Genomic DNA, 15,857 nt, shown 5'->3' with positions numbered 1-15,857 from the left:
AGCATTAATGCCCAGTGTGACTCTACTTGGAGACAGGGCCTATAAAAGAGGTGATGAGGTGAAATGAGGCAATAGGGTTGTGTTCCTTATAAGAAGAAACAAAGACACCAAAACTCTCTTCCTCTCTGCCATGGGAGGACACAGTGAAAAAGCATCTGTCTGCAAGCCAGGAAAAGAGTTCTCACTAAGAACCAAGTCAGTTGGCACCTTGGCCTTGGACTTCCAGCTTGCAGAAGTCTAAGAAAATAAATTTCTGTTATTTAAGATTCCAGTGACATTTTGTTATGGTAGCCCAAGCAGATTAGTAAAGCACTCAATTAAAAATATGAAGGAGGTTGAGAAATGTAATCTACCTCTGAGTCTAAGAAGCGGAGAATACTCTGAACCCATGCAGTGCAGTAGATAATTTTTCTCTATATAAAGTTCCTGAATTGTATAAAAATTGATTTCTAAAATCTCAGCATCATCTGAAAAGATGTTATAATAATTTTCTCTTCGGTTTGACCTAATTAGCTTTCTTTTGGAGTAGTATTCTTATATTATGAAGGACTATATATTTGAGGAGTATTTTTTTAACTGATATATATCAGCATGTATTAATCAATAATAAACATTATGATAGCTATTATTGCTAACATTTCTTGAGGGCTACTTAGTGGTAGACATGGATGTATTGGGGATAATTTGTTCCTAATTGTACTTAAAATGCTAAAGAATGTGATTCATTAGCTTTTGTATAATTTAGAGCATATTCAAATTATTCATATATTAATACTCTTTTTCACAATCTTGTGTTTGAGGAGAAATGGACAGTTAGATCTCATGGTCCCTTGAGTTAAATCTCAAGGTGTTGAACGTAAATTTCTCTGTGCCACAAGGTATTACCTGCAGCACATGAAGATAAGCTTGCTAGTATACTGTGAGAACTGGTGATTACAGATTGCTTTAGTGCTCTACTCCAGCGTAAAATTTGATGAATTGCTGGTGGTAGTGGTGGTATTCTTGTTTTTATTTTGGTCTAAATATGGATTCTACTTAGGGTTTATTTGTGAAGCTTATAAGCTTTGGAATCAGTTGAACTAGATTCGGATCCTGGCTTTGACACCTCTACATCATGTTGCTTTGGGTAAAGTTACTCAGCCCCACTGTCTTCTAAAAGTTGATAATGATAATCCCTACCTCTTAGAATTTTGAGGATTAAATAAGCTAATATATGATTTAAGTGGCACATGGCACCTAGTAATAGGCTTAATATATGAAAGACATTACTATCTTTACTACTGTAATTATTTCTGAAGTGTAATATAAATGTGAATATCATCCATCAAAGATTTGAAGGTAGAAAAATGTTGGAAAACATCATTCTGGTCACCAAATAGGAATCATGTCTGTTTAGCATAATGAGTCTTCTAAGAAAGTTATTTTAGAGAATGATGGTGATGATGATGGCTGGTTTTTATCCCAAAGCATTTGTAATCAGTACAGCAACATTGCAGATAAAGTCAGTGAGATTCCTGCCAACACTGAGGAGCTGGTATTACTCATTGACTTCTTAAAGAAATCCAGTGATGTCACCGTGTTCACACTCAGAAGGCAACTTAAAGATGCAGTTGAGCGACTAGAGTTCCTGATGGACTATGCAGATTTGCCCCGTAAGTCTAATGCCATATACGTTCATGCAAATGTAGGTATATATTTCTATTTTTAAGGAAAGAGTTAGGGAAAGTACAATTGGCAATCCCACCACTGAGCGTCAAGACTGGGAAAGCTGCTTTCAAGTGCCCCCATGTGTTAGAGGCACTCGTCACAGGGCTCTGTATCAAACAAAGGGAATCTGATTGTTAGAAATAAAGAAGAAATATCTGGGAATTTGATATCTTGTTCCTGGTGTTCCTGGAAAAGTCACTTCCAAATGAAACCTTTTATAAATGGGTAGATTTCATTCATCTGTAATCAATAAAATCTCACCTTTGAGGGCACTTTCCTTCATGCCCCTGCATATCACTAAAGGAAAGAAGTGCCTAGGGTCCCTTCAAGGCTTATTAGACAAAGTTTGAGTTTGTAAGGACCAGGTTCAGAAGGAAAAGTTGATATGCTCTTTACAAGCCAAGTTTCAGAGCTGTTTTTATATGGAAATACCTGTAAATTACTTGGTGTTTACAATGTTTGGCATGGGGGGTGGGGTGATGAAGGAAGAGTTATGCACTGGGAGTAAGAAGTAGCTCTCTAACCAACCCCCACACATTTCCTGAGCTGTGCCCTTGACCATGTGAACATACACCAGACACTCTCACTGTGGTCTCTGTGTCCTAAACTCCAAAGGTACAGGGGAAGCCAGGACATTTTAACTGATGAGAGCCCTAAGGTAGGTAGGTCATGTGGACATTGATATTATTACTGACACTTAACCAAAAGGGGGACTGAGACTCAAATGAGTTAAAATAGTTTAAAGATTAGAACCAGAATGTCACCCTGGGTGTCTACTCTACTGCCTGGAGACAAGTAAGAATAGAGGTGAGAACATAGGCTTGCAAGTTAATTTGACCTGGGTTTGATATCTGCTCTCCACATTCCAGTGGTATGACCTTAACCACTTTCTTAACTATTTCCCATCTGTAAAAACAAGGATGATAATACTGTCTACCTTCTAGCCCAAGCCTTGGTAAGTGCTGAATAAGTTTTGGCTGTCATTCGTACATAATGGCCCCATGCATTCATTTTCTGCCCTCCATGTCTATTGACCTCTGTTCTGCTGCATGCTAACCCACTGAGCAGTGTCCTGAAGCAGACTGTCTATGTTTTGCAGAAGAGGACATCAAATTGAACAGCACTCTGTTCCTCTGGCCAGACCAGATTGAAGATGTCTTTGAAAACAGCCGAAATCTGCTCCTTAGCAAGAGGGATCAGGCAGAGATGGACCTCATTAAAAGGTAAAGGAGGTATCTGAGGATGTTTTAGAAATGACACACAACTTGATAACACACTGAAGTTTCTTGGTTCTGTGTGGAACTGATCCCCACCCCATCCTCAGCAATGCATGGGCAAAGGCAGAAGACAGTGGTGGAGAAGAAATTTCCTCTTGTTTCCCACTGAGGGGTGTTCTCAAGCCTCTTTCACTGTAGTAACCCCTGCCAACACCTTCCCTCCCTGCCTCGAAAAATTGAAATTTAGCTGTGAAGAGAGAGAAAAGACAAAAATAGTGGCATTAATAAGGGCCTTGCAATAGCAATAGCTGAATCATCAGCCTTACTCTGAGACAACAGATCTGTGACATACTAAAAAACATAGGCATGAAAAAACAAACAGAAAAAACATACAGAAAAAACAAAGGCATGGCAGTAGGCTCAGAAATTGCCTATTGTGACTTCCAGTCAAGATGGAGGTGTAGGTAGACACACTTCACCTCCACATGCAATAATAAGAATCACAGCTAAACTCAAAACAAAACAAAACAAAAAAACACCCAGAACTGCCAAAAAATTGAACTGTGTGAAAGTCTGACAACCAAGGATCTAGGGAAGCCATTTTCATCCAGATGGGTAAGAGGGGCAGAGGTAAGAAACCCAGCTGGACAGGATTCAGAGTGGTGCAGAGAGGCAGCAGTGGTGGCAGAACAGGGGATCCCACATTCACATGTGGTGGTTAAAAATCAGGAGGATACCTTGATAGCGAGTGATCCCAGGCACAGACCAGATGGAACAGCCCAGGGTTCCAGATCTGAGAAGAGAAAGCTTCATAATTTCTGGTCATAAAAACCAGTGGGGGTGGCAGAAAAAACTGCTGGTTACTCAGGACAGTCCATTTAGAGGGCCTACACAGTCTTAGATAATACGCAAACCTACCTACTCCGGGAATTTCCACCAGGGTAACTGCTAAAAGGGCTCCAGTTGCATACAGAAAGTAGGTGAAGTGACTGGAAGGAAATGGGATGAGTGAAAGGCAGGCTTCCAGAAGCCAGACAGCTGAACTGTCCCTTGTATGACCGCTCCCTCCCACACAGCACCACAAAGTGGTAAAATGGGTTGCCCCACCCTGGCAACACCTAAGGATTCACCCCATACAACTTAACAGGTGCATTAAAAAAGTGAAAGCAGCCCTACCTAATACATAGCAACAAACACAGGGAGGCTGCCAAATTGAGGAGACAAAGAAATATGGCCCAAGTGAAAGAACAGAACAAAACCCCAGAAAAAGAACTAAACAAAATGGAGATAACCAACCTATCAGATGCAGAGTTGAAAACACTGGTGATCAGGAAGCTGAGAGAACTTGCTGAGTATGGCAACAACATAAAAAAAGACCCAGGAAGAAATGAAGGTCACCTAAGTAAAATAAAGAAAAACCTACATGGAACCAACAGTGGAGGAGATGAAGCCAGAATTCAAATCAATGATGTGGAACATAAAGAAGAAATAAACATTCAACCAAAACAGAATGAAGAAACAAGAATTCAAAATATCAAGGAGAGTATAAGGAGATTCTGGGACATCTCCAAATATAATAACGTCTGAATCATAGGGATGCTAAAAGGAGAAGTGGAAGAGCAAGAAGTTGAAAACTTATTTGAAAAAATAATGAAAGAAAACATCCCTAATTTGGTGAAGGACTAGACATACAAGTCCAGGAAGCACAGAGAGTCCCAAACAAGTTGGACCCAAAGAGGACCACACCAAGACACTTCATAATTAAAATGCCAAAGGTTAAACATAAAGAGAGGATCTTAAAAGCAGCAAGAGAAAAGCAGACAGTTACCTACAAAGAAGTCCCCATAAGATTATCAGCTGATTCCTCAAAAGAAACTTTGCCAGCAAGAAGGGACTGGCAAGAAGTATTCAAAGTGATGAAAAGCAAGGACCTACAACCAAGATTGTTCTATCCAGTAAAGCTATCATTAGAATGGAAAGGTAGATAAAGTGTTTCCCAGACAAGGCAAAGCTAAAAGAGTTCATTATCACCAAGCCATTGTTACAAGAAATGTTAAAGGAACTTATTTAAGAAAAAGAAGATCAAAACTGTGAACATTAAAATGACAACAAACTCACAACTATCAACAACTGAATCTAAAAAATAAAAACAAAAACAAACTAAGCAAACAACTAGAACAGGAACAGAATCACAGATATGGAGATCATTTAGAGGGTTTTCAGCTGTGGCGGGGGGAGAGGAAGAATGGGGGAAAGTACGGGGATTAAGAAACATAATTGGTAGGTACAAAATGTTCTAGGTAATGTTAAGAATAGTATATATAGAAAATGGAGAAGCCAAAGAACTTATATTCATGACCCATGGACATGAATTAAGGGTGGGAATTGCTGGAGAGAAGCAGGGTACTGGGCGGAGGAGGCAAAGAGGGAAAATTGGAAAAGTTGTAATAACATAATCAATAAAATATACTTTAAAAATTGCCTATTGTGCAGCTAGTCCTGTTCAGTGCTAATATGTCAATAATCATTTATTCCTTCATTGTTTATTGTTGATGTTTTACTATGCACTGTGTTCTATTCCATCTGTATATGTAAGTATGTTTGCCTGCTAATATTTTAATACAGTGACAAAGATAGCATAGGCATACTGAAAGATTAGACAATGTCAAGTGATGTGGGTAAGTACCATGTATGTGGTAAAGACACACATGCATGCATGCATGAGCACACACACACAGCCCATCTTATGACACATTGTTTATGATCAAAGACTCATACTAATTACTATCCCCTCCACACATGAAACTCCCACTGCTTAACTTTATGTCCTATCCTCCCAGCAAATGCTCACAAGAAAGGGACAGAGTAGATAAAAGCAAGGTGTTCTACATAGAATGGTAATTTGGGCTGAAGGGTAAAACCATTTAGTTGCTTCCTTCAAAATATATCCTAGGTCTGCTGCCCCCTCAAAAAAAAAAAACAGTAACAACCAAAGGTGTGTGTGTGCATTCATGTGTATGCATGTGCACACACATTTATTTTTCTTCTGGCAGCTTAATATTCTTGCTACCTGAATGGATATACTCTCCAGAGCCCAGTGAGTAGAACTGATTTTTGTAATTAATAGACTTTATTTTTTGAACAGTTTTAAATTAACAAAACAAAACTGAGCAGAAAGTACAGAGTGTCCAGAAATCTCTCCATTCCCACACAGTCTCCCCCATAGAACTGATTCTGGGTGCCTAACCAGGAAGCAGGAGCACTGTTTGTAGGTTTGATGAACAGGAGCAAGTGACTTCATCCTTTTGAGCCTTGGTGTCCTCATCTGGAAAATGGGATAATAGAACTCAGATTATCTTATTTCATGAGCAGTGTCTGTGCTGGAGGGTAAAATGAGGTGATCTGAGATGGTACCTAGGTGGTACCATGGCAGGCATTCAGACACTGTCAATGACTTTGAACAATGACTTTGGGGAGAAAAATTATTCTTCACGTCAAACTCCCACCTTGAAGCATACTTTCAGAACATTACTGTAAGGCTATTTAGATACAATAAGTGCTGTTGAGGTTAAGAGGAGTGCAGGTGGCTCTAGGAGAAGTGAGCACAACTGTTATTTACAGTGAGAGGGGAAGAGTGCTGGGTTTCTCCTTTTAGAGGGGTGACTCTCAGCTAGATACCATTGATGATTCCTGAGCTCTTAACAGGACAGTTCAGCAGAGGAGCAGCTCTATAAAACGCCCAGAAAGGATAAAACTTCAGCCCTGGGCTCAGCCCTGTTTAGTGAACCCTTAAACCTCAAGTTCATCATCTTTGCATTAATCCTGAGAACAATCTGTAAAGAGAGCTGAGCAATATTTATTCATTCATCCTCTGTGACAACAATCCCATTCCCTCTCCAAGAAATTTGACCATATTTTCCAGGCCATAGTTAATTTTTGGCTTCACTGCTAATTATTCTACATTTACTGTGCACATTCCCATCCCCTAGTTAATTCTCCACCCTCCTCCACTAGCCCAGTGCTGGGTTGGCTGATGCCCAGTCTGCTGTCTCTGGCTCCCTGGTCAGTAGTATTTAGGCAGAGCTTGGCCAACAGAGAGCTCAGGTTGGAGAGTGTGGCAGGGCTTTTCCTCCTCTCCCTCCTATTCAGCCTCAGTCTCTGGTAGTAGCTGCATTACTCTTGGACAATTATTTCTCCTCCATGGTTTCAGTTCTCATTATCCCCTCGACCCAAGGGGTCATAGTGGCTTCCATCTGAGACTGTCTCTAGGTGCCTCACTATCTCCTATTCACTCCTTTTTTAAAAAGTAATGTATTTTTATAGATTATGCAATTACAGTTGTCCCAGTTTTCCCTCTTTGCCCTCCTCTGCCAGGTACTCCCAGTCCCTTGAGCAATCTCTCCTTTGTTCATGTCCATGGGTCATGAATATAAGTTCTTTGGCTTCTCCATTTTCTATATATACTATTCTTAACATTACCTAGAACATTTTGTACCTACCAATTATGTTTCTTAATCCCCGTACTTTCCCCCATTCTTCCTCTCCCCCCGCCACAGCTGAAAACCCTCTAAATGATCTCCATATCTGTGATTCTGTTCCTGTTCTAGTTGTTTGCTTAGTTTGTTTTTGTTTTTATTTTTTAGATTCAGTTGTTGATAGTTGTGAGTTTGTTGTCATTTTAATGTTCACAGTTTTGATCTTCTTTTTCTTAAATAAGTTCCTTTAACATTTCTTGTAACAATGGCTTGGTGATAATGAACTCTTTTAGCTTTGCCTTGTCTGGGAAACACTTTATCTACCTTTCCATTCTAATGATAGCTTTACTGGATAGAACAATCTTGGTTGTAGGTCCTTGCTTTTCATCACTTTGAATACTTCTTGCCAGTCCCTTCTTGCTGGCAAAGTTTCTTTTGAGGAATCAGCTGATAATCTTATGGGGACTTCTTTGTAGGTAACTGTCTGCTTTTCTCTTGCTGCTTTTAAGATCCTCTCTTTATGTTTAACCTTTGGCATTTTAATTATGAAGTGTCTTGGTGTGGTCCTCTTTGGGTCCAACTTGTTTGGGACTCTCTGTGCTTCCTGGACTTGTATGTCTAGTCCTTCACCAAATTAGGGATGTTTTCTTTCATTATTTTTTCAAATAAGTTTTCAACTTCTTGCTCTTCCACTTCTCCTTTTAGCATCCCTATGATTCAGACGTTATTATATTTGGAGATGTCCCAGAATCTCCTTATACTCTCCTTGATATTTTGAATTCTTGTTTCTTCATTCTGTTTTGGTTGAATGTTTATTTCTTCTTTATGTTCCACATCATTGATTTGAATTCTGGCTTCATCTCCTCCACTGTTGGTTCCATGTAGGTTTTTCTTTATTTTACTTAGGTGACCTTCATTTCTTCCTGGGTCTTTTTTATGTTGTTGCCATACTCAGCAAGTTCTCTCAGCTTCCTGATCACCAGTGTTTTCAACTCTGCATCTGATAGGTTGGTTATCTCCATTTTGTTTAGTTCTTTTTCTGGGGTTTTGTTCTGTTCTTTCACTTGGGCCATATTTCTTTGTCTCCTCAATTTGGCAGCCTCCCTGTGTTTGTTGCTATGTATTAGGTAGGGCTGCTTTGATCCTCTGTCATAGCAACATGGCCTTGTAGAAAAGGCACCTATAAATTGTGTGGGGCAGAACCTAATAATCACTGGGGTGGGGCAACATGCTTCACTCTTTTGTGGATCTCTATGGGGTGAGGGCTTAGAGAGGGGACAATCCTGGCTGCCTTGCTCCTGGAAGTTTGCCTAGCACTTGCCCTTTGAGATTGGTGTCCTTCCAGCTATTGTCCTGATGCTAAATCCCAGGGAGGTGGGCCTGTGTATCTTTTAAGTCTACGCAGTCTCTTTAAGTGTAGTCCTCTGATAATCTGGCAGCTTCTTCCACCACTCTAATCCCCACTGGTTTTCACAGCCTGAAGTTACAAGGATTCATCTTCCTGTTGCTAGAACCCTGGGCTGTATGGGAGGCTTAGGGCTGGGATCTTTTGCTCCCAAGGCATCCCTCCCGTTTTTATCCACCACACATGAATGGGGGACCACCCATTCACCTTTGCTATCTCTCTGCACCACACCACATCCCCATGCCTCTCCACTCATCTCCACATCTCCATCCCTCCTACCCATCTGGGTGAATATGGCTTCTTTAAATCCTTGATTGTCAGACTTCTATACAGCCTGATATTCTGACAGTTCTGGGTATTATCTGTTTGAAGATCTAGTTGTAATTTTTTCTGTGGTTGCATGAGGAGGTGAAGCATGTTTACCTTGGCCTCTATCTTAACCAGAAGTTCTCTTATTTGCTCCTTTAACCCTATCCACAACTCATCTATATAAGTAGCTCTGTCATTAAAGTTTGTTTCTTTGAACATCATTATAAATATTTCTTGCCAGAATTCTGCTCAGTCCACTTTCTTTAAATCCCTTCATTGTCCTCCCTTAGACTCCAGGTGGTCTCTCCAATACAACTCATTTACTCAACCTAATTTTCTGAATGCCCACTATTTACTAATAATTGTATTAATATATTGAATACATATATGTATATGTTATAGACATGAAAGTCTTTGGAAACTATAATGTGCTAAATAATTATAAGGAATTAAAATAGTAATTCCAATAATAGTGATATGTTAAGCTGATCAATAAGTTTATATACCATTGTCCTCTGGGAAGAATTCAAAACTGCTTGTATCAGAGGTTTATCTTAGTATGTGGGTGCTGTATTTGGAGACTCAACAAGAATTTTAATGATGTGAAAAGGCACCCAGCAGCACCTGATTGTGTGGATGGCAGAAAAATAAGTGTTTCTTTCATTTGTCCCATTCAGTGTCCCCTGGTCTTGGAAGCATCCTGGAATATTCATGATGGATATCCAGGGATGTGAGCTGTTCTTACTATGAGAGTTCAGTGGAAAACTGTTTGACATCTTGGGGGAAGAAGGAAAGGTATCTTAGAGAGAGAACCCCAGACTGTATTCTGAGGTTTAGATAAAGCACAGTGCCTTGCATCTAGTAAGTAATTAATGTTGTGATGATGGACGGAAGGAAGGAAGGAAGGAAGGAAGGAAGGCAGCTTTTTCACAGTGAGAATATTCTCCAAAATTAATATCTGTCAGAGTCTAAAATCACAGCTTATTAGAAAACAAAAAACAAATAAGAAGCTGAGAAGCAGGCTGTCTCCATGGCACCTGTGTTTTCTAGCCCTGAGTCTTAAGACCTCAGTGAAAAACAGCCAGGGGACAGAGAGGATGGCTAGGCTAACTTCCCTCCCCCTCCCCGTGCTTCTGTCTCCATTCCTCTTCTCTGAGGATACTGAGAACAAAAGTGACATGAGAGGTGGGAGATATAGTAGATAAATATAAGTTCTAAAGAGGAAAGGAACAGGGAACAGAACCCAGTGATTGAAAATAGTAGGTGGTATGGAAGGGGCTTACGTAAGAAGAGACTTGAAGGATGAGAAGGAGCCCGTTAAGTGAAGATGTGGAGAAGAGCAAGTAGCAGGGAATTTCTCCAGACATTAAGCTCAGCATGCAAACAGGTTGGCCATGGGAAGACCTTGGCATAAGGAGGAGAGTGGCGACAGAATGAGGTTGGAGAGTCAGAGAAGCATGTCTTTGAGGTTACAGTAATGACTTTGAATTCCTTTTTAAATACAATAGAAAGTAACCTAGGGACGAAAATGAGCTAATTAATTTTTTCTTTTTATAATTTTCTTGCTTGAACCAGAATCCAAAAATGTCTATGTAGTTGCATTTGTCTCTGAAATTTCTTTTCCTTTGTGAATCCCCCTTCTTCTTCTTTGTTTTTTCCTTGCAATTTATTTATTAAAGAAACTGGTCATTTATTCCAAAATCTGTATTTTGCTGATTGCAGCTCTGATGTGTCATATAACATGTTCCTCTGTCTTCTTTTTTTGTAAATTTTTAATAACTGATTTAACCTTGGTACTGATCTAATCTTTGTTCCTGATCCTATTCTGATGGGTAGCAGAGAAAACGTAAGTTTCTCTATGGGCAACAGTATGGCATGCAAACACAAAGAAAAAGCAAGGAGAATCAGCTATGTTAATATGAGGCAAAACCATTAGTGCTCCAAGATGGTTAGTTAGGTAGGCAGAAGAAAGTTAAAGCAGGAGCTAAGATGGCGTCAGAGTAGGAAGGAGCAGATTCGGCTTCCCTCTGCTCAGGGGAGAAAATCCTGACTGATCTATGGAGTAGAGAAGCAAGCAACCAACATACTTCAGCATATGTGAAAATAGGGGACCAAGGATTGTGGCAGAACTGAAAAACCAGACCCTAAGAAGAGTGCTACAACAAGGTAGGGTCCCAGGGACCAGCGTGTGGTCCAGGGGCTGCAGCCCCAGGCCCAGTGCCTACTGCTGGGTTTGCCACAGAGTCCTTGGGAGAGAGCAGGGACAACTGCTCCCTCCCCAGCCAAACAAAGACTGAGCGGCACTGGGAGGAATCCAGGTGCTAGCAAACACACAAGGGCTGTGAGCACCTTTGGAGGCTATGGACACCGGAGAGGCTGGGTCGCGCAGTGGGCTCTGATCCCCACAGTCACTGGTCTGGCTGGAGGTTTGGCTGTGGGAGAAGCCAGGCCACTGTGTGGACCGGCAGGCTTGAACAGGAGGAATTTCTCAAGAGGAAGGAGTGAATAGACAGACACTATTTGGGGAATTCTCCTGAAGTGATCAATCACTCCAGCCTCCCTGCCACCCAGCCGAGGGCGAGTGTGCAGGGAGAGCATCCCCGCACCCCAGTCCACAGCAGTAACCCTGGGGAAAGGCCTGATTCCCATACCCAGGGCACAGAGCTGAGGAGCCATGTTAGCTTCACAGACAGCGCAGTAGCCAGTGCGGGAGCCGCTGACCAAGGAGGAAAAGCCATACCAATCACCCCTCAGCCTGCCTCAGCCAGCAAGAGCAGAAAAACTGGTTTGGCCACTTTGAAACCAAGAAACTTTTAATTTAAAATTCTTAATTTTGTAATTTTTATTGTTTTTATTCTTTTGACTTCTATTTCCTCTCGTTCCTGATTTCTTGTTTTATTCCTTCCTCCGTCCTTTCCTCCAGTTTTATCTCTTCTTCCTTCCTTCCTCTGCCTTTTCTATTTTTATTTTTTAAATTTTTTTCTAAATACCTACAAGTGACACAAAATCCTGGATTTGTGAAAAGACCAAAGTTGAACCCAAAGAAAGGGCATCACAACAGATGGGACAGTGAGACAGATTTCACTCTGCTATTACAGAGAACCTGCAACTTATTGCATATTTGTATTATTACTATTTTTCCAGTATTCCTACATCTTTTTTAATAGTATTTTTGTATCCCTCTTCTTTTTGTATAGTCTGCTTTGCTAGGCTGGATATATTGTATGATCTGACAGCTTTCCCCTGATATCTCTTTCCATACTGTATTGCTAATCTACTGTCCTTTAACTCACCTGTGTCCCATTAGCACACTGCTCGAGGTTCTGTACTCCCTATTCTTGTTACCTAGATCTCATAGATTCTGTCATATGATTGTTGCCATAATATTATTGTAAATAATTGCTGTTCCATGCAATTGTAATTACTTCACAACACCTCTCCCAGATCTTAGCCCATTTCAAAGTTTCCTGAACTCTAATACTGTAGTGGTTAACCCTATTCTCTCACACACTATACCTATTTACTATCCTTTACTCTCACCTTACCTCAGAATCTGACCTCCCACAACCTCCCTGCTTTATAGATCCAACTGACAATCCTTCCTTCCCCAACAAGAGTCTTATCTTCTTTCCATCCTTTCTAAAAATCAGCTAGCTGGGTGGAAGATCACGGTTAACACTATACATAGTCAAAGGATCTCCTATCTCTTCTCTACTGGCTGCTACTGTAAATATCATAGAATACTCTCTTGCTGTCTTAAACCATTTTGCCTTCCCCCTCCAACCAATGACAAAAAAGAATAGGTGGAGGCGGTGAACACCAGGATACCCAATGGAAGAGGAAACCCAACAACAAAGGAATCACTAACAGTTATCAACAGAAGAAGGTGAAGGAGGGAGTGGTAACCACACAAACTTCAATCCAGGACCTATCTGGAAATACAACTAAACAGTAGAGACAGTACCCAATACAAACCACTGAACAAGAGCAAGGAGAGAATTTTTTAAACCTTATACACATGGAAGAACCAGCTTCAACACAACCTCCCCTCACCAGCACAACAAAGTACAAGAGATGGTGGACAGAGTGACCCTCATTTAACCAGCTGGTGGGAAAGAACCACCAAAGAAAGACTCAACAACAATCAAAACCAAAAGGCAAACACACAGCCGACTTAAATGACAGCCCAAGACCAGTGAGCTTGGGAGATCAAGGACACTGCACCACTGAAACTCACTGCTATTCTACTAAAGAAGTTCATACCATAAACCCAGGGAGCCAGAACACATCAATTTAAGACACTGAGGCTAACAAGAAGAGTCTCACAAAAAAATGAGAAGACAAAGAAACAATCCCCAAATGAAAGGAAAGGAGGAAGCCTCAGAAAGAATGCTAAATGAAATAGAGGCAATTCAACTATCAAATATTGAGTTCAAAGCAATGATCGTCAGGAAGATCAATGAGCTCACAATGAGCTACCAGAAACTACAGGGAAGCTACAATGAACAAACTGAAAACTACATCAGCATGAAAAAGGAAATAGAAACCATCGACAAGGGCCAAGAGGAAATGAAGAATACAATTTCTGAAATGAAGAACACAGTAGAGAGAATGAAAAGCAGGATCGATGAAGCAGAAGATCAGATCAGTGAACTAGATGACAAAGTAGAAGAAAACATCCAAAAAGAGCAAGAAAAGGAAAAGAGGCTCAGAAAGAATGAAAAGGGATTAAGAGAAATGCAAGATAATATGAAACATAATAATATCCATATAATAGGGATACCAGAAGGAGAAGAAGAAGAGCAAGGGATAGAAATACTATTTGAGAAAGTAATGATGGAAAACTTCCCTAATTTGATGAGAGAAAAAGGCACACAAATTCAGGAAACACAGAGAGTCCCAATCAAGAGGAACCCAAAGAGGCTGACCTCAAGACACATCATAATTAAAATGGCAAAATTTCAAGACAAGAGAGAATCTTAAAGGCAGCAAGGAAAAAACAGGAAGTAACATACAAGGGAGTCCCAATAAGGCTAACAGCTGACTTCTCAATGGAAACACTCCAAGCCAGAAGAGAATGGCAAGAAATATTCCAAGTAATGAGAACCAGAGAACTGCAACAAAGGCTACTTTACTCAGCAACGCTCTCAATCAAGATAGAAGGCCAAATAGGAAGCCTCCCAGACAAAAGAAGTCTAAAAGAATACACCTCCACCAAACCAGCTCTGCAAGAGATTCTACAGGAACTGCTTTAAGGAAAGGAAGGAAGAGAGAGAGAGAGGAACACACGTACATAAAAGACAATGAATAAGTACCTATCAATAATAACCTTAAATATAAATATATTAAATGCTCCAATCAAAAGACATAGAATAGCTGAATGGATAAGAAAGCATGACCCATACATATGCTGCCTACAAGAGACCCACCTCAGGATAAAAGACCTGCACAGGCTGAAAGTGAAGGGCTGGAGACAAATTTTCCAAGCAAATGGACAGGAAAAAAAAAAAAGCCGGGTAGCAATACTCATATCTGACAAAACAGACTTCCAAAAAAGGGCCATAAAGAGAGACCCAGAAGGTCACTTCATAAGACTCAAGGGAAGAATCCAACAAGAATATATAAACATTGTAAATACATATGCACCCAACATAGGAGCACTCAATGTATAAAAAAAATCTTGGAGGACTTCAAGAAAGATATTGACAGTAATACAACTAGTACAGGATTTTAATACCCCACTATCAAAAATGGGAAATATTCCCCCCAAAAAATCAACAAAGATATTGTGGCATTGAACAATACCCTAGATGAAATGGGCTTAACTGATATATATAGAGCCCTCCATCCCAAAGAACCTAAATACACATTCTTTTCAAATGCACATGGAACATTTTCAAAGATTGACTGCATGATAGGAAACAAAACAAGTCTCAACAATTTCAAAAAAATTGAAATCATACTAAGCATTTTTTCAGATCACAAGGGACTGAAACTAGAAACCAACCCCAAGGAAAAAAACCCAAAACACTCAAAATCATGGACATTAAATAGCATGCTATTAAAAAATGAATGGGTCAAAATGATATTAGGGAAGAAATCAAAAGGTTTCTGGAAACAAATGAAAATGAACTCACAACAACCCAAAACATATGGGACACAGCAAAGGCAGTCCTGAGAGGGAAGTTCATAGTGATACAGGCCCACCTAAAAAAGTTAGAAACATTTCAAACAACCTAACTCTACATCTACAAGAACTCAAGGAACAAAAACAAAGATAGCTCAGAGCAAGTAGAAGGAAGGAAATAACCAAGATCAGAGCAGAATTAAATGACATAGAGACTAAAAGCACAATTCTAAGGATCAATGAATCCAAGAGCTGATTCTTTGAAAAGATAAACAAAATCAACAAGTCTTGAAGCAGACTCATCAAGAAAAAAAGAGAGAAAACCCAAATAAACACAATCAGAAATGAAAGAGGAGAGATTAAAACAGATACCACAGAAATAAAAAGGATTGTAAGAAATTACTATGAAGAACTGTATGCCAAAAAATTTGAAAACCTAGGTGAAATGGACAAATTTCTAGAAAACTATAATCTTCCAAAACTCAATGAAAAAGAAGCAGAAAGCCTGAACAGACCAATAACAGCAAAAAAATTGAAGCAGAAATCAAAAAACTCCCAACACACAAAAGCCCTGGACCAGATGGTTTAACAGGAGAATTCTACAAAGCATTTAAGGA

At 40.0% G+C, this 15,857-nt stretch overlaps 1 protein-coding gene across 1 annotated transcript in view; it reads left to right on the top strand.

Moving 5' to 3' along the window:
• DNAH3 (dynein axonemal heavy chain 3) overlaps positions 1–15,857 on the top strand; it is a 222,912-nt gene that overhangs the window by 46,203 nt on the left and 160,852 nt on the right. The window contains exons 16-17 of the mRNA XM_045848935.1: positions 1,468–1,652; positions 2,807–2,930. Coding sequence (XP_045704891.1) covers positions 1,468–1,652; positions 2,807–2,930 — 309 coding nt within the window. The remainder of the gene's footprint in view (positions 1–1,467; positions 1,653–2,806; positions 2,931–15,857) is intronic.

The sequence above is a fragment of the Phyllostomus hastatus genome, unplaced genomic scaffold (genome assembly GCF_019186645.2).
Source record: "Phyllostomus hastatus isolate PE091 unplaced genomic scaffold, TTU_PhHast_1.1 phas_contig_64, whole genome shotgun sequence".
NCBI classification, from domain to species: domain Eukaryota; kingdom Metazoa; phylum Chordata; class Mammalia; order Chiroptera; family Phyllostomidae; genus Phyllostomus; species Phyllostomus hastatus.
This window is presented reverse-complemented; position numbering and strand designations above follow the sequence as displayed.